This window comes from Cydia strobilella, chromosome 24 (assembly GCF_947568885.1).
Source record: "Cydia strobilella chromosome 24, ilCydStro3.1, whole genome shotgun sequence".
Classification (NCBI taxonomy): Eukaryota; Metazoa; Arthropoda; class Insecta; order Lepidoptera; family Tortricidae; genus Cydia; species Cydia strobilella.
Window position 1 is genome coordinate 5287478 of NC_086064.1, and position 19626 is coordinate 5307103.

The 19626-nt window shown below is 37.3% G+C and overlaps 2 protein-coding genes across 4 annotated transcripts; one reads left to right on the forward strand and one right to left on the reverse strand.

Moving 5' to 3' along the window:
- Positions 1–1127: 1127 nt before the first annotated feature.
- Positions 1128–7488, reverse strand: LOC134752262 (zinc finger protein 761-like). Its single transcript, XM_063687892.1, has 5 exons — positions 7299–7488; positions 6438–6582; positions 5747–5809; positions 3948–4025; positions 1128–2577 (listed from the first exon to the last, which is right to left on the reverse strand). Exons 1-5 carry the CDS (start codon positions 7425–7427, stop codon positions 1400–1402), a joined length of 1593 nt encoding a protein of 530 aa, XP_063543962.1. The 5' UTR covers positions 7428–7488; the 3' UTR covers positions 1128–1399.
- A 517-nt stretch (positions 7489–8005) lies between these two features.
- On the forward strand, positions 8006–17312 carry LOC134752263 (zinc finger protein OZF-like). 3 transcript variants are annotated; one of them, XM_063687893.1, is made up of 5 exons: positions 8006–8223; positions 10567–10708; positions 11394–11456; positions 15904–15981; positions 16090–17312. In XM_063687893.1, exons 1-5 carry the CDS (start codon positions 8095–8097, stop codon positions 17211–17213), a joined length of 1536 nt encoding a protein of 511 aa, XP_063543963.1. In that variant the 5' UTR covers positions 8006–8094; the 3' UTR covers positions 17214–17312. The 3 variants fall into 3 exon arrangements, with proteins under 3 accessions (XP_063543963.1, XP_063543965.1, XP_063543964.1); XM_063687895.1 differs by lacking the exon at positions 15904–15981; XM_063687894.1 differs by lacking the exon at positions 11394–11456.
- Positions 17313–19626: the final 2314 nt, after the last annotated feature.

Genomic DNA, 19626 nt, shown 5'->3' on the forward strand with positions numbered 1-19626 from the left:
GCCAAGAAGCATTTTATTAGCTTGCATCCTCTACCTTTCCGATCTGCTATCAACACTGGCCCAGCGTAATCGACGCAACAATGTAGAAAAGGGAACTCTAAATCAGTTCGTGACGCAGGTAACTGGCCCATGATGGGTTGAACTGTGTCCTGTTTGAAGCGTAAACAACGTACACATTTGTTTACAGTGTTTTTTGCAAGATTAGTGCCACCCAATGGCCAATAAGTTTGTTTTATGGTTCCTAGAAGGAGCCGAGGTGGAGCATGTAAATGTTTGATATGAAAATGTCTAAATATGATTTTAGTTAAATGATGCCTGCTACATAAAAGAATTGGGTGCTTAGTGTTATAGCAATAAGGAGAATTATCAAGCCTACCACCGACTCGCATGATATTATTTGTATCTAAGAACGGCGTTAATGACATTAAACGGTTTTTGTTAGGTAGTGCCTTACCGGCTTTCAAAACAGCATATTCGTCAGGGAACATTTCCTGCTGTGATTTTTGAGTTATTAAAGTTAACGAATTTTGAAGTTCTTGAACTGAAAGATGACCAGTCTATTGGTCTGATTTTTGCAATTATATGAATATCTAAAAATAAACCTGTATGTCATTCAAATCGTGAATTTAAATATTTACTAGAAAATTGAACGTAAGAGAAGTTAATCATCCTTAAATATTGAAGGCAAATTTATCGGTTGAAAAATTTAATAATCTACCGAACTCAAGAGCCCATTGTTTATATTGCATGTAAATATTATAAACCATTATTAATATAAAAGTGTTACAAACTTGAGAAACTCACCTAGTTTGGACCTCAATAAAAACCAAAAAAAAACTTATCAAACACAAATTCAACCTTAACTGACACATACCTTACCTTCACTTCCATACTTTCATTCTTCATTAGACATAGGATAGTTTGTTTCAATTATCATCCCACACAGACAAAGCTAATCAATTTTTTTTTTCGTGAAACAATTTTTAACTGTTTGATAATCCGAGTTTTAAAATATATTTTTAACACAAATCCAAATCAAGTTCCATATAATAACTAAGTAACTAGTAATATTTACAAAACACATAACATGTGGCGTTCCGCATACAGCGGAAATAAAAGTCCAGTGGTATAAAATACATCAATTATTAACCTATTATATGTAAGATATTATTTACAATATATGTGTGCAATATTATATTTCTACCCTTGATCTTATTTTGACTCGCTCGCGCTTGTGAGAGCGAGAGGTCCGATCTTGATTTAACCACCTTATGTATGAGAACACTCTGTCTGTACATACATATTATCTGTCTTTTATTTTATTTTTACTAAATTCTACTTTTTTGTATCCCCCTGCTGGTCTGAATACGCCCAGGAAGAAAACTGTATGTTTAGTGCTTTAATGAAGAATAATTTGTATATCATCTGCGCCTTGATCAAAATCTATTGAAGTCATTTTATTTTGTTTTTTTCTAAAAGATTTAGTTAAGTCGTTCTTCTTTGTATGAGATCGCCTGTGCTGTCGTAAACCTTCCTTAGTCGAATAAAATTTGGTACAAAGCTCGCACGAATACGAAATTCCTTCGACATGTGTTTCTAAATGTGTCTTCAAATTATCTTGCCGCGCAAATTGTTTCCCGCATACTTCACAACAGTGTGATTTCTCACCGGTGTGTATGGGTATATGAGCCTTAAGGTTGTGTTTGAATCGGAACCGCTTGTTACACATTTCACAAGCGTATGGTCGCTCTTCAGTATGTCTTTTTTGATGCTGCTTCAAACTGCCTAAAGTCATTAGCTTCGCTGAGCAGAACTCGCACGGGTACGGTTCCCGTTCTGTATGAGTCTTTAAATGACTGATATAACTCCCTCTAATCGTAAAAACTTTATGACACACCTCGCAGCTATAACTTTCAATATCCCCCGTAGTATGTATTTTTCTATGATACAATAAACTCTTGTAATCCCAAAACTTTAACGAACAATATTTACAACTATAATGCATCTGTCCTGTATGTCTGCCCATATGCGAGATCAGAACATATTTGCTTTTGAATTTAGCTTTACATATATCGCAATTGTAGGGCATCTCACCTCGGTGTAAGAGTTTATGTTTGGTCAAATAAGACGCATCTCTAAACAGTTTGTTACATTCATCACATTGGAATCGCTTTTCGTTGTGCGTCACTTTTACATGTCTGTACAAGCCGCGTCTGTGTGCGAATCGCTTGTTGCAAATATTGCAGTTGTATGGTTTTATGCCTTCGTGAGAATCTTTCCTGTGTATGTCTAAGTGGCATTTGAATTTAAATTGTTGGTTACATTCTTCACATTTGTAACGATCTTCCTTGTGTCGACGTTTGTGACTGGCCAAGGAGGTTTTGAGTTTAAATCGTTTCCCGCAAATGTCGCATGTGTTGGAATGTTTAGATTGAGAATGGTCGTGTCGCTTTTTCGTGTTATTTTCAGCTTGCTCAAGTTTCGGAGAGCTTATAGAAGGGCCAGCGAAGGGTATGATCGGGGCGAATTCGAACAGTGGCTCCGGCTTCCAAACATCTGACACTCTGTGCCCCATATCTGAAACAAATAAATGAAAGTTACTGCTAAAATGCATTCGAAAAATTATAAGCAGATATAGCAGATTTGCTCTTCTTATATGTATAAATTCCGGAATAGACTTTATTGAAATTGATAATCATTGTTAGTATAATAGTACCTAGGACTAAAGTATTCTATCCGTATATATAGTGTTCCTTTGTCTATATGTAATTGTATTATTGTATGTATATAAGCATTCTCTTTAGACAACCTTTAGTATAACTGGCTGCGTGGACAGGATGTCGACTTGTAATAAGTTCTGCTTTTAGTTATAATTTCCAACCTTCTGACCATTAACAGTGACAAAACTAAATTTTTATGTTTTCATAAAACTGCCTTGACAAAACCATCTTTCGAGCCCACCATAAAGATTCACTCATGTACTGAGTTTCCGGATAATCTCGGTAACTGTAACTGTGATAGTATCCAGCGCGCTGACATTATAAAATACCTTGGCCTGTTTGTTGATGAAAACTTAAATTTTAAACATCACATTCACAAACTCTCTGGTAGAATTAGAAAATCTATTTATATATTTAAGAAACTTCGTCATTCTGCAGATGAATCTTTGCTGAAACTGGTCTACATCGCACTGTGCCAGTCAATAATCTGTTACTGCATTGCAGTGTGGGGCAGTGCAGCAAAGACAACCATGTTAGAAATTGAAAGAGCGCAGCGTTCAGTCTTGAAAGTAATGTTCAAAAAACCTTTTCGTTTTCCAACTGCTGATCTCTTTGCTCAGGCTAAAGTTCTATCTGTTCGTCAACTGTTTATACACAAAATTTGCTTACAAACACATAAATCGTCTAAAGTATCAAAGGAGTATAATATATTATCACAAAAACGCGTCTTCAATTTACCCGTTCCAAGAGTAAATTCAGCTTTTGGCAAACGTTTTGGGGAACGCAGCAGGGCGTCTACATACAATGCTATAAATAAACTATGTAACCTCAGGGATTGCACACAAATGGAAGCGAAAAAACTGCTTTTCAAACTGCTGCACTCACAAAATTATGCCGAGACAGAAGCCATATTTAACAAAATTTAGTTTTAATATTGTGTCTAGATTAAGCCTTAGTTTGTAGTTGTAATTGTAACAAAGTCTGATATTTAAATTATAATTGGTTCCCCGCGATACAGGCACTGCCTAGTGCGGAGACCCCTGGAATGTCTGTAACCTTTTGCTGAAATAAATGATCTTTATTCTTTATTCTTTATTCTTATTCTTAATTTGCTCACAATGTTACGTCATACACTTAAATAAGTAAATAAATAAGCAGAAAAGATTATAGCTTTTATTTATTTTAATACCACAGACAAGAACGATTGGCCGTGCAATAAATACATACTTAACACAAACTCCTTGAAGACATCGTCCTCATCGTGCGGCAGAGGATCCTCCGTGCTCTCAAGTTTTACTTCTACATCTGAAATGATAATTAAAATTTACATAAATAATCCATGTTCGGTGTATAATTACATGTCCAGCTTGTATCTGTGAGTTCCTGTATAATATTTTTCACATAGGTCGAGTATTTCATTGAGTATGTCTAAGTGGCATTGAGTATGTCCACGGAATACCCAGTAATTTGTACGCATTTCTTTAATCTGACGACCACAAGGTCGAAGCCCGATTTTTACATTGTAACCGTCAGATTAAAGAAATGCGTACAAGTAATTGCCAGATTTAGTAATAGCACAATTATAGCATTAATTTTGACCAAATCCACAATCTGCTTAACAATTTGTTGAACCCCCCACCAACCAACGACTCAACATAGACGGCTAAAAGTGGTAAAGGTAGACTCCACGGGGTAGCAAGATATCACTCATATCTTAATCTGACGCGCTCAAGTCAGAGCTCGGAACCGGTATTTTTTTTAAACCCCGAAATAGCCCAATATTTTGAAATTTTTTATGCTCATTACGTAGGACTGAATCATGTATTTAGGAAACAATTTTGCATTATTAAAACGTCCCATTAAAAATGAAATTATAAACAAAAGAACGAAAAAGAACGTAATATTACCGGTATTTTTGTATGGAGCAAATACCGGTTTCCGACCCCTGGCTCAAGTAACTACAAAAATCCCCTCTTGGGCTCCCCAACCATAAAAATGAAAATGTATAAAAACACCAAAAAATGTACATAATTATATATGGATAAATGATTTTTTATTAGGCCTTGCTGCTAACAAGGCCTAGATTCCCCTCTGGGTTGGAAGGTCAGATGGCAGTCGGTTTCGTAAAAACTAGTGCCTACGCCAATTCTCGGGATTAGTTGTCAAGCGGACCCCAGGCTCCTATGAGCCGTGGCAAAAAGCCAGGATAACGCGAGGAAGATGAAATGATTTTTTATTATTATTTTTAATTTTTTTAAGGACGCCCCTTTGACCCTTGTTGTTTCACTGATATGTGTTAAAATTGTTAAATATCAAACTGTTTCGCCAACGCCATCTACCCGAGTATAGGTCAAAGACAAGAAAAACTTTTTCTTGATTTCCGAGGCACGTTTTTTCCTTAGACTTTAGTAATCTTATACAAAGTATCGAGAACGCCTGGAAGAGCTTCTGGTCCATGAAAGCGCTAATGAAGGGTGACCTTCCCTTGTGTCTTAAGCGCAAACTCCTTGACATGTGCATCCTGCCCATCCTAACTTACGGTGCACAAACTTGGTCATTAACTGAGGCCCTAAAATCGAAACTCAAGGTTTGCCAGCGAGCTATGGAGCGTAGTATATTAGGTGTTCGTAGAACTGATCGAATCAGAAACACGGAACTACGCTCCAGAACTAGAGTTGCAGATGTAGGCGTCAAGACCGCTAAGCTTAAGTGGGACTGGGCGGGACATGTCTGTCGCATGCACCCGGAAAGATGGGCCAAAATGGTTACTGAGTGGGACCCACGGAGCACCATAGACGGTGCAGGCCGGGGTTCAGGCAGACCAAAAAGGAGATGGCGGGACGACTTGGACGCATTCTACCCCAACTGGTGGGAAAATGGCGATGACAGGGTCGAGTGGAGGAAACGAGGGGAGGCCTTTGCCCAGCAGTGGGACACCAAAATAGGCTAATAAAAAAAAAAAAAAAAAAAATACGGAGTTACATATATCTCTGCTATTACTAAACTTTAATAAAATGAATACTCACGAATGAGGGCCTCGTTGTCCACAACGTCGTCTGACATTTCTGACTTTACCAAGGGTTCTTCATCTGCAACAAAAACATTAATTATATATGAAAGCATAAATAATATACAGGATGCTAAGTCCACATTGCGCGAGGCTGCCGTGCTTAAAACGTTAGTGGACAACTGCTTCGCCATACAATCATAGCCTCCATTTTTCTCCCTAGATATTGACATTATATAAAATATTTTTACACAATTTGATGTAAATTGAAAAATATAATATAAATTGTGTTAAAGTATGCAATATGGTTGCTAAAAAAATAGCGATCTTAAGGCAATTCGAATCCTGAGTTTTTGACCTTGAACATAGTAAAAAATATTTTAAACAATATCAATATCTAGGTAGGAAAATGGGGACTGGGAATGTTTGTAAGGAGAAGTGGCTGTCCGGTATCCGTTTAAACATGCACTGCATGGGTACCTGGCTTTATAATCTACTTAAAAATAAAGCATCACTAGAGTTCATCCACATATATTGTCACAGCACCAGGGGTATGGGGGGTCATTACAAGTGTGACAGTACATATTAAATACCTATAACTTTTCTATGAAAAAGTGTGACAAGGGGGAGGGGGGTCTAAAGAATCGAAATTTTGTGTGATGTTATTAATGGATGACCCCTTAACATGTCAATGAGACATCTAGATGTACCTTTCACAGGTATAGTTCCACACAGCCACGCCTTTAACTCAGCCTGGCTTTGCTGCACTTGCAGCTTGAAGTCACTTGCGTCCCGCAGCCGCCCCACACACACCTCACAAATCCCACAGACACCATCACTTGATGTTGTTGTTAACTGCAAGTAAATGTCTGTTCCTTAATTTATTCATAAGTTTCTACTTAGGTACCTACACTCTCTAAACTTGGTCCACATTTACTTATTTATAATCAACATCATGCAAATAATTTAAAAAAGCTTACAGGTTTAACTCCTCAATGTATATTAGTAAATCAAAATTTTATGAGTTCCATACTTCATAAATTCTAAAAGTATTACAAAACCTGCAAACCCTCAGCAACAAAAACTAAAATAGAATATCATCGTAGATTTGTTAAAAAGTTTGATAGTTTGTTTCATAACAAGTGATCCAGTAGAGTAGACATAACTTTGACAACAAGTGATCCAGTAGAGTAGACATAACTTTGACAACAAGTGATCCAGTAGAGTAGACATAACTTTGACAACAAGTGACAGGAATAAGTTGATACACCGTTATAAATGAAGCAGCTCATAGCTTTACTAATACTTTACAACTATCAATAATAATTGTTTCCTATTATATGGATAAAAACTTAAAAACATAAACATATAACAAACTAAGACTCGCAGAAAACTATTCAGTAATGCTATTTAGTTACACTTAATAATTTTGGAAAGAACATAGTACTTATACAAAAGTCATTATTGAAATTTGACCAAACAGTGAAACCGATTTAGACGGTAAAGTTAGATAATTCCAACCAAAGGTTTCAACTAAAATCCCATATAAAAGACGAAAGAACCATGTTTACATGAATCTCGAAGCATTCCTTAAGCATGTCCGCGTATATCTCGGTTTTGCCCGAATGGGAATACGGCATCTTCAAATTTTTGTCCGGAGGCCGCAGTAAACAACAGCGACACGAATTTTTCAAATCCATTTTTTCCTTTTCTATCGTTTCACTGCGATTAAAATACTACTAAAAATATGAGACAGCAGTGGCACAGCCACCATTGTTGACGTTTAATTTTTTTTTAATATCGACAAATTCTGAAACTCGCTACAGACGTAACTTCATTATATCGCCAAGTTATAATACGGCCAAGTTTAAAACAATATGACAGCATCTTTTTCAGTTGTCTTTAAATCGTTTTCTTCTTTATTATTTGAAAAATCGATTCAATGCATGTAATAATCCCATCAGCATCCTTTTCCGATTTATTGAGAAAATGCATAAATAATTATTTGGCAAAAAAATAAGAAGCACTCTATTAAAAAAAAATATTTATTGGAACAAATTAAATAAAAATATAGTAACAAAACTTATAAACTAAACGTAACTAAAATATACTACCTATCCTAAACCTTAACTAAAATAAAAATTCACCCCTCGGTAAGGTGCCGTAGATGCTGGCAGCATTACCCCGCTGAATTGCAATACTAATGCGCTGTGCGAGGAAGCTGCCAGCCCTATTAAAAAATATATCCAAATGTCAAAGTCAAATTGTCAATGTCATTTCATTGGCATTGAAACTGGAGGCTGGTGGAGACGATACTAAAACTATTCATGCTATTCAAAAACTTTGTTTTATAGTTCATCGTTATTAATGGAATTTAAGAATTCGTGTCAATGCTGTCTGCTGCGGCCTCCGGACAAAAATTTGAAGTTGCCATATACATGCCTCGGAGTAACTGAGATATACACAGAGATGCTCAAAGAGTGCTTTGAAATACATGTAAGCAATGCTATTTCGTCTTTCTATAATGAATGAAAAGGAAAACTGTGTGTAGCAAACGACTAAATTCATGTAACAGGCTCGGGATAGTCTTATATAGTTTGTAAAAATTGGGTTTCTTGCCTGCCAAATAAATAATTTATTTATTTATTATTCATAATTTAAAACTAATACGGGACTTAATCGCGTACAAACTTACGTTTATTTATGGCCTGACGTTTCGAACGTGAAACGTCTTCGTGGAATCCAGTAATTAGCAAATGTAAGGGAAAAAACATCCCGCCACATACCATTGGATGTCGTGAGTGTTGTGTGTCGGCAAAGTGACAACCCTAGCGTACAAGTTAATAATCAAGATCAAGTGCGGGTAGTTCGCGAAAACCGCGCGGCAAGAAGATGTTGATACAATTTCTCGCCAGTCTGCCTGTGACCACGAACGTAACGTCACGTTCGAAACGTCAGGCCATAAATAAACGTAAGTTTGTACGCGATTAAGTCCCGTATTAGTTTTAAATTATGAGTGAAAATCGTGTTAGTTTAAATTAGTATATTATTTATTATTGTTATTATATTCCCAAAATCAATTCAGATATTGTTTTGAAACAAAAGAAAAATTAACTGTCAAGGGCGATACTCCGTATATCAGCCCGCAGACTAACTGATACACTAGACATACCTATTGCCAGTGATTAGTAATAGCCTTTAATTCATGTTTTTTTTTAACTCATTGTTTTTACAATTTAATATATTTATTTGCATGTTGCGTGTGCGGAAAAGGCCTCCTCCAGTTTTTCCCATTTCTTCCTATTCTGTGCTATTATCCACCAGTATCTGTCAAAGTTTCTTAGCTCATCTCTCCATCTTGTATTTGTTTTTTTTTTGTTTTCTCAGTGTGTAATTAATAACCATTCTGTCACATGTTTAGTCCACCGTTTATCCATTGTTCAATATATATGGCCAGCCCAGGCCCATTTACTCTTTTTTGCCAGTAATTATTTCCACCATTTCCTTCATTTGTGCCTCACTAGGAATTGGCCCAGACAGTGAACGATTTCAAAATATTGAAGTAACTTTGTGGTTTTTTTAAATTGTCCCTGATTAATAAATAAAAAACCGGCCAAGTGCGAGACGGTCTCGCGCACCAAGGGTTCCATACTTTTTTAGTATTTGTTGTTATAGCGGCAACAGAAATACATCATCTGTGAAAATTTCAACTGTCTAAGGAAAAAACGTGCCTCGAAAATCAAGAAAATTTGATTCTCGATCAGAGGGCGCTACTAGCTTTGGCCTACTGTCGAATAGATGGCGTTGACGGTTTCGTTTGTTATTTAAAATTTTTAACGCATATCAGTGAAAGAACATGGGTTTTGATCATAAAAATAATTAATGCAAATAAAAAAAATCATTTATCCATATTTAAAGACCTTACGGAGGACCAGCTGAATAAGCTCGAGCGCCTCCAGAATCTCGGTATAAGGTTTATATTTGGTCTGCGCAAATTTGACCATGTGTCACAGTTCCGTTCTCAGCTCAAGTGGCTTCCTATTCGTCTTCGCCGTGACTCTCATGTTCTCGCCCTTCTCTATGGCATTCTCTTTAACCCCGCTACACCACCTTATCTCAAAGAGCGTTTCAAGTATCTCTCTTCTATCAGATGTTCTCAGACTCATATATATACTCACTTCTTGCTCCTCCCTGATCTACTTCTAAATTTTATAATAGCTCTTTTACCTTCCGGGCTGTTCGGCTGTGGAATGCTTTACCAGTAGAATTAAGATTAGCTAAATCTCTCCCCATATTCAAAAATCAGCTAAAACTCTACTTTCTATCTCTGCCTTAAGTTGCCATTTTATATATTGTATATATGCTTGTATAAATATATATTATATATATATATATATATATTGTATTGTATATTTATTTGTGTGTTAGGTTTTGTTTTAATACTTATATGTATAAGTAGTAATTGTAGTATGTGTGTTTGTGTTTAATAGTCTCCATATTTAGCTCTTTGCACTACCTGTTGACTTTTGTATGAGTTCTACATTTCCTGCTACCCAAAGGTTGTCTGGAAGAGATCGCTTTTTAGCGATAAGACCGCCTGTTGTTACCTGGTTCTATTTTTTCTTTAAATATTTCTTTGTAGTTTTACATGTATGTAAAATGTATAATTTTGGTGCAATAAAGAATATTTACTTACTTACTTAAATACATTTTATCGTATTATTATAAATCTTCAATTTTAGTTTTAAGGTGTGTCGATAGATGGCAGTGAATTTACTGGGGTTACAAAATTTACTATGACAGTACCGCTCTAACTTATTATATCCTCTTTGCTTGCAGCTAACACTGTACGGTGATGACGAGTGTGGGATCTGCGAGGTGTGCGTGGGGCGGCTGCGGGACGCGAACGACTTCAAACTGCAAGTGCAGCGCAGCCAGGCCGAGCTGCGCGCGCGGCTCAACGGAGCTCTACATGTGAAAGGTGAGGTCTAGAAAACTTAACTAATTTTTTATCAAACAGATGTGTCGGCCAGCTATTTTTTTTTTCAAATTAGGAAAAATTCACCGCATCGGGCAATATTCGAACTTGCCACCTTTTGAAACACCGGTCCAATTGCTCTTAACCAACTAAGCTACCGAAGCTTACCAGAACCGTGTGAATTTTCCATTGCTTCGTTTTTGTTTACGCGCCTTAGGGAGGCGCATAGCGACGTCTACTGAAATAATGTTTTATCTTAACGGCACTGGAGTCTCAAGTGATATTTAGAATTCATTAGTAACAATGTGCTTAACTGCTTACCCCTACTAAACTAATTTTATCGAGTCTGGAAGTGTAACTACAAACTTTTTATTAAAAAAAATATAGAACAAAAGTTATTGGAGCGGTGATCCAAAAGGTCGCAAGTTGTAATCAAGCCTGAAGCGGTCATTTTTTAATTTATTTTAATAATTCTGTAAAATAATTATCTGGTTAAAGTCGCGGGAAACCGTTGGTTGAGGGCAACGAATGACCGTTTGTTGTGGAGATCCTTGGGGGAGGTCTTTGTCTAGCAGTGGACGTCTTTCGGCTGAGATGATGATGATGGTGATACTTATTATATTATATGTTGGTGCAAAATGTAAAATACATTTTTGTTTTCAATTAAATTCAGTAATTTTTTTTTCAGAAGAAGTACCTTCCGTGAAGTCTGAAGAGTCAGATGACGGAGAGAAAGCCGAGCCACTCATACGTAAGTTATTATTACAGTTTCATGTACTATGTTTGATAAGTACAGTTTTATATATGGGCAAGTACCGTAATCGGCAGGAAAGACAATACCTACTGAAGATTTTTTACATCCATGGAAAACAGTATGTGTCGTTCATATATTTTTACCCAACTGTGGCAAAGCAAACATGAAGCGTTATCTACTACAAAAAAACTAGTGGCTCCGTGAGCTGTACATCTGACGAACCCCCATGGCTCCGACATTATTAAAAAGTTTCCAAATACTGAATCAACAAACAAATTCTATATCATTTTCGAACCTTTAAAAAAAAACACGAGAATCGGTTGAGAAATGCGACCTGTAGTCATGAATATACGAAAGCATTTTTGTCAAATCTGAAACAGAGACCTTCGCTCTGCTCGGTCAATAAAGTGCTTTGAAGTCTAACTCGATCAATAATATTCGTGGGATTTCCTACCTCAAAGATTCTTTAAAATCGACTGTTTAGTCAATGACAGGTTATCAAACTTAGACAGAGGCGTATTTACATATTTGGCGCCCCGGGCCATTGGGCCTCTGCCGCCCCCCATGACCCATGAAACAAACACAAAAGCATAATTTTTCCGCAGTGCCTTTCTGCAGAGCTTGGAATCGAATGCCGACGGCCGAGCTCTGCATAAGGCCGGAGACCCGGAGCGTCCGATAGCGGTGTGCTGCCCTGTGAGGCTGAAGGCCGAACTGCAGAAGAACAGAGCTTAAAGCACTGGTGCAGCTGAGCTGGGACAAAAACCTATGGCCAAGATGAGCTCTGCAGAGTGTTGAAGTCCCGGATCGTCCAATTGCGGCGCTCTTCCGCGCAAAGCAAAAGGTCGAGGTGGGAAAAATCGATGTTTGGGATTGGAACAATGACCTCGTTATAGTGACACCAAAGGCCGAGCTCCGCATAAAGAGCGTCCATGCAAGGTCGAAGACCGAGCTGGAGGAGAGGAGAGCTATTGGAATTGGCTTGGAACTTGGAACCAATGTGAGCTCGGCTCTCCTGCTACTCGACCTTTGGCGTTCGCTCAAATTAAAACGAGGCGCGACTTGCTGGAAATTCAGGAATGCTTCGGGTCTTCTGGAAAGCGCGACTTTTAAGCTTTTCAGGGCTCGCAACCTGACCTTTTAGTCCGCCATAATTTTTATGAAGGTCTTTGTTTTAAGTTCAGGTCGCAATTCTTAACTTATTCTCGTAAAATTTTGTGACCAGATTCAGATTCAGATGTTTAATTGGTAAAAGGCAGTCATTTTACAAGTCAATAAATTACATAATATCTATGCTTAAATAATTTTACATTTTAGGTAGGTACTAATTGTTTTTACATATTTATAAATTCTATGATTAAATAGATTTTTTTGTCGAACCAGTTTAGGGTTTTTTTTCAAAATGCGGAAATTGGCATAAAGGACTTAAAAGCGCCAAAAGAGTCTATCTATATGGCGCTCAAGACCATTGTGAGTTGACCGTGATAACGACTCAACGAACGAAGTATTTTTCACTTTTACATTTTCTAAGCTTAACGCGAGGTCTGCAGCTCACAGAGCCACTAGTAATAATAACACTGTAAATTGGGTCGTACCTATAATAGCGGCTCTGCAGTATCTCGGCCTTACGTGGTGCGCTCCCTTCGGCATCTTAGGGTCTTTAGTTCAATACCCTGCTTGCGGTCCGTCTGTTTGTTTTTTAAGTATATAGGTACACCTTATGTTTCCCTTCGGGCTCTGCTGTCCAGTATCTCGGTCTCCTGCCTTGCGGTTCACCTTTGAAACAACTAACCATGTCGTGTCGTGTCTGAACTCTAATTTTATTCAATACCAATAGGTATTATAAGTTCTCTTTCAATATGATTTTTGCGTATATTGATCAATGTTTTGCTGAGTAATTAACCACTAAATGAATGATGCGAAATTTAGTACCCACTAAAAGAACGCGCTTTGTTTTTTGTGCTAGGCTCCGACTGACCAGTTCGCCAACTCCCAGGTCGCCTCTGAATTCTATACTCAATAATTATAGTGTTAATAGTGTACGGTTTTCGGTTGACGTCGGCGTCAGCATCTGGACGCCGTGCGCCACAGAGGAACGGACGTCGTACACGATGCCTTTATTTACCGTAGGAAGTATAGCGATTCTGACGCAATGGCCGGCGTCTAGACGTCGCTCACGGCGTTAATGCCGACGTCAAACATGCAGCGTTAGGCCCTGATCTGCAACAAACGCTTTACGCCGCCGCGGCGTATGGCGTGTGAGAGAGACCACTATAGTGCATTTCCATAGTAAGCATTCGTACGTCGCGTACAGCGTCACGCCGGACGCGGGACGCGACCTACGGCGTTTGTTGCAGACCAGGGCCAAAAAGCATTAACGGAAGCTCGCGGCCTTAGGGCGATGTGAAGAGCGACGTCACAGGGCGACATCATGAGAACTCGTTGACAATCCGCGTGGGTAAAGAATTAAGGTAGAAGGATAAGGGGCGCAAACGCGCTGTAAAAATTTTGATGTGACTACTGGCAATAGACAACGAATAGTTGCTTACTTTAAATTAAATTATGTCTAGTACCAGTATCACCACAATTTTTTTTTATTGGGGCGCCACTGAGGCACCCGAAACTGAAAGCCAGCGGCGGCCTGCGCCGCCCCCCCGCAGCCTGCCGCCCCGGGCCATGGCCCCCTTGGCCCTAGGGTAAATACGCCCCTGAACTTAGATGCAATGAAGTGAAACTGATATATGACTAATTGTAGTAAACTATTGATTGAATTCTAATGTGTCAGGGTCGCGCCATGAGGGTTCCATGCCATCACATAAGGTTTTGCAATATTTTAATTTTAAAGTAAAATTGAAGTAAAACTTCTTTAGAAACACATTACTAACACTAATTGATCCTAGTTGGTCGTTGAATAAAGAATTTAATTTAATTTAATTTTAATTTAATTTAGGTGCGACTAGAGGGTAACTCAGTTTTTTTTCCTGACGGAAAGTAGTGACACACATCAAAGTGTCAACGTAGCGATAAACGTCATCGCCAAAGAAGTTTTACTTCAATCGCGCGTAAAGATTACACTCACACAGTGAGCTCATTTATGTTTAACCGTATCCACAAGGCAGTGTACTCGGGTGCCTCCTATTCCTAATATACCTATATCAATGACTTCCCTAAAATACTTGAAACTAGTATCCTATTTGCAGACGACATCTCCATAGTACTTCCGTATTCTACACATGAAAATAACCTAAATTCCCTTTTAAACGCCACCCTCACTAAAGTAGTTGATTGGTTAAATCTCCACAACCTTGAGTTAAATATAGAAAAAACTAAAATCATGCAGTTTAAACCGCACCAAAAAAGTAGCTTATGCATCAATTATAAATACAATAATCAAACCATAGATTGTGTAAATTCCTCCAATTTGCTAGGCATTGAAATAGATTCAAACATAAACTGGAAACTCCATATCCAAAAAATCTTCATTATACGCTCTAAGAGAAGTAAAGAAACATACAGATGTAAAAACCGCCTTATGTACTTACTATGCTTTTGCTCACTCCTGGCTCCGATACGGTATAGTTATGTGGGGCAATAGCACCAACATACACGACCTGTTTATCTTACAAAATAAATGCATAAGAATCCTAACCAACATAAACCAAACAGACAGTTGTCGACCCCATTTCCGTAAACTCAACATATTAACATTGACTTCTTGAATTGAATTTAGTTATCTCGAGTATGTATAACTCGAGATAACTAAATTCAAAAGAAAATATAATTACTTCTTTCCAGTACCAAAAGATCCGACTACCTCAAATTTACGCCCTAGAAATACAATTCCGGTTCCATTTTCAAATTTAAGTATCCATAGCTCTAGTCCATATATAATGTGCATTAAGATTTATAACAAACTTCCAATAGATATAAAAAACGAAAAAATTGACAACATATTTAACAAAAAACTTACGAAATATTTATTAGAAAATAGTTTTTATAATATGCAAGAGTTTTTTGAAAGTGAAATTAATGTTAGGTAGAAGATATAACATATAATAGAAATGTAAAGATCTCATGAATGTTATGTTGTGATCTTATGAATGTTATGTGTATGTTGTGTTCATGTGTAAGCCTATTGTGTCCTAATGCTGGGCAAAGGCCTCCCCCCTCTCATGATGTGAAATTTATATATATGGGATATGTTATGTAATATTATAGTATTGTAAGTTACGTGCTTAATTTGCAGTGCCCTTACAGGGTTCATAACTTGATCACTATTTTAATGTAAGACCTTATTGTACCTATGAAAGCAATAAATTACTGATTACTGATTATTAAAAGAACAAGAATTTACGTTAATTGAATGTGGTAAGAAGAGTTCTTAGTTTGCATTTTATTTTTAGTATTCGTGATCCCTAAAATGGTTACAAATTCCTTTTTTCAGACCTGGAAGTCAAAGTTAAAGGCTCGCGGGATCCTCTACCGAACGATGGGAATCAAAGGTTCAAGGATTTTGAGTCAGGTACGGTTAACCTTAAATGGGGTTCAATAAAGGAATTCAAAATGTAAAAAAAATAACAGTTTATTGAGACACTTAATTGAGTAAATTTAACCCTTTTTTTTGTTACAGTCACAAAGATAGAAGTAGAATACAATAAGCCAGAGACAAACATCACGAAAAAGAAACAACTGGCAAAAGAAGAGTTCGTCATCAGCGGTGAAGCGCTGCACGCGAGCCAGCCGTGTCCCGTGACGTCACACCGCGAGCCGAGCCCCGCCAGCAGTGTGGAGGACGCGCCTGCTCACACACCCGCCCCTAGCGCCGACCGACAACCCTACACCTGCGATACTTGCAGCAAACAGTTTGCAAAGAAACTAAATTTAATCAACCACATGAAAGTTCATAACAAAGGCAAGATTTACTCGTGTGAAGTTTGTAATAGTGAGTTCAAACGTTTTAAGCAATTAGTCGTCCACAAACGTGTTCACAAAGGAGAAAAACCTTTCAGCTGTGAAATATGTAACAAGCGATTTAGGGAGACGTCGTCTTTAATAGTTCATAATAGGATCCACACAGGGGAGAAACCTTTCAGCTGTGAAATTTGCAACAAAAGATTTACACAAAAAAGATGTTTACTTAGCCATAAACTAACGCATGCGGTTGACGCGGCTAAGGCTTACACCTGTAGCGTATGTAACAAGGGATTTACACAAAAAGGCAACTTGGTAGCGCACACACGTGTACATACTCGTGAAAAACCATTCCATTGTGAAATATGTAAAAAACAGTTTGGCCAACAATCTTCTCTTATTCATCACATGCGAACTCACGTGGAAGGGAAACTGGGAAGAAACTACAAGTACGCCTGCAAACTTTGCAACAAGAATTTTAAGTCATTGTTCACCTTTAGCTGCCACGAACGTATTCACAATGGCGAGAAACCTTATACATGTGAAGTATGCAACAAACAATTTACCCGCAAGGATCACCTAGATAGGCATAAATGGCTCCACAGTGGGGTGAAACAATTCTGTTGCGAAATTTGCGGAAAACTATTTAACGAGAGATCAAGTTTAAATTCGCATAAAGTACTTCACTCGGGCTCTGCGCCGGCGCGCCGCCGACGTCGCCGACCGAAGTGCAGTCGGCGTGACGCGCAGGCGACACAAACTACCGAGTCTCTATCATCAGATCAGCTGATCAGCTTAGTACCCAAGGGAGGCGCGCCGGTGACCGAAATGCCTTCAGCGTGATGCCGTGAACCGTGCAACTGACGGGGACCAGGCGTCGTTTTAAGAAGACAGTATTTATACACGCAATAATACGATAAATATACAATAGTTTACTTTTTATACCATTTTTATTTCTATTCCGTTAAATTAATTTATTAAAATACATATATATACTCTTTCTTATATAATAATGTATAATTACCTACCTATTTAACCCGTTAGTCCTACCTAAGGCTCACGGCCCTACCTATAGGACTTATTAAGCTTGATGAAATTTAAATAATTTTCAATAGGAACAGCGTTGCATTTGTCTTGTTCTGTTAAATTTTCAAACTAAACAAAATCAACTGTTTCTTACACTGTAGATTCAAATTTCACTGACATTTTTTTTTTCCTTGTATGGTCTTAGGAAGTAAGAGGCGTCGTAAGAAGCCCCGCCCGTCGCACCTGATACTATTATCTATTATTTTAAGCTTGTATACGCTTAATAAGAGTACTAGAAGGAGAACTAAATAGCTAATTTTATTCAATCTTTATCAGTCACTATTATTCATTCATTCATTTATTCCTTTATAAAACATAGTTTTACATGTCAAATACAGTATTACATTAGTATTAGTATTACAGTAATACAGTATTATGAACAACAATTGTGACGTTTTCAAACAAAAGGTACCACAAACTGAAATAAATGTCATTTTTTCCTTCGTATATGACATTTATTTCAGTTTATAGTTTAAATAGTAGTGTCTACTTGAAAAACCACAAATTAAAATATTTTCATAGAAAATAATTTAATTTGTTCTTAGAGTAAAAGGTACCACATTGTCGCTGGTCGATAAGGTTGATTTCGAATTGAAGCTTTATAGAAATAGCGCCTTATTGACAACCGACAATAAGTACCCTTTTGGTTGAAAATGGCACAATTATAATACTAACATAGCATTGGGTTATTTTGATTTACATTACAGTTGTAGTGTCTTATTGACACTCGTTTTGAAGTGTTTACTTTACTTTCCACACTTGTATGACGTTAACTATTATTTATGTAGGTGTTCATACTTCTTTATAGTTATTCTAAGGCTCATATAGCAGAAACTCGCTAATTTTGACATCTGCAGCATCGACGACGCTCTCATTAGTAACTGGAACATCTGCAAGTAATATATTAGAATCACTCAAACGATCATCCGTGTAGAATCACCCACATCTATACAACTATCTTGATAAGGTGATTTTGTTGTCTGACCATACTGTTTGAAGTGAATATCGTCGCTATACTTACTCAACCTCATATCTGCAACAATCATTTGATGGAAATGTCGCTTATCTTTCATTCGGAATAAGGGTGTTTTTGTCATGAAATGAGTATTGCAGATACGAGGTTGAGTAAGTATAGCGGCGATATGTAGGTCATACTGAACAACTTTTACAATGGAACCGACCCCCAAATCGTGAAAATAAATCTCTGGTGTGGTGTTCCATAGCCAACATTGACATATGATGGCTGAAATAAACGATAGCTGAAAGATGTTTTTTGCGTTTTCGGGGTTGGCTCTATAGTAAAAGTTGTTCAGTATGGGCTATACATTCAGTCACCCCTCAGAATATGGTCAGACATAACAAAATCACACTGGAAATAGTAATAGTAGAAGGTAAGGTAGCTGAGTTTTGGGCCTTAAATTCGTTTCTATAGCCGGTCCAACAATTTGTCAGTAGAAAAAGTTTAAATTAAATTTTTCTATGGGGTGATTACTCTTCGCATCTACATTTTTTAAACGTTTTTTTCTACTGACGGAAATGAAATGAAATGAAATGAAATGAAATGAAATGAAATGAAAATCTTTATTTCAGGTCTGATCGGCCCATATTTTGTTAGTTTGTTGTTAGTTAGAAATGGCTTGACAGACTATATATTAAATTTTTAGCCAAGCCATCAACCGGTCCGTAGCTGACCATAATAACTTCTTACCAACCGCCTCAGTTAAACAGTAGACCTAAACATGCTACGGCTTCTGTATAACAGGTACCTACAGTAAAGTGAGCCAGGGCAATTGCAACTACTTTAAAAATACAAGAAGTGAGTTTAGAGCCTTAAGGGGCTACCTGAGGTTTACATCGATTTTTGACAAGTTTTGAATCGTATCTCCTACTTTTGCACTACATATAGAATTATAAGACAAGCGGCTATCGGTTCTTCAATCTTTTATCTCCATTTTTGTCTACCGGATTGTGAAAAAATTAATACTTATTTATTTATGATTGTTTTAAACATTGTCTAAAAAAACACTTTTTTCGTATCTCGATTGCTGTGAAAGATCTTACTTATACGAAATCTACATATTTGGGTTCGTCTTAGACGTCTCTAAAAAATTGTCTAGGGCTTTAATTTTAAACTAATTAACACAAAAGTTATGGCCAGAAAACCAGTTTT

Excerpts from the sequence above, each read along its gene's own strand:
- LOC134752262 (XM_063687892.1), bottom strand. The coding sequence starts at position 7,427 with ATGGATTTGAAAAATTCGTGTCGCTGTTGTTTACTGCGGCCTCCGGAC. Across the intron at positions 6,583-7,298 it reads AGGAATGCTTCGAGATTCAT|TTAACAACAACATCAAGTGA; the intron begins GTAAACATGGTT and ends ATTTACTTGCAG. Across the intron at positions 5,810-6,437 it reads TGGAACTATACCTGTGAAAG|ATGAAGAACCCTTGGTAAAG; the intron begins GTACATCTAGAT and ends TTTTTGTTGCAG.
- LOC134752263 (XM_063687893.1), top strand. The coding sequence starts at position 8,095 with ATGGAATTTAAGAATTCGTGTCAATGCTGTCTGCTGCGGCCTCCGGAC. Across the intron at positions 10,709-11,393 it reads CGGAGCTCTACATGTGAAAG|AAGAAGTACCTTCCGTGAAG; the intron begins GTGAGGTCTAGA and ends TTTTTTTTTCAG. Across the intron at positions 15,982-16,089 it reads GTTCAAGGATTTTGAGTCAG|TCACAAAGATAGAAGTAGAA; the intron begins GTACGGTTAACC and ends TTTTTGTTACAG.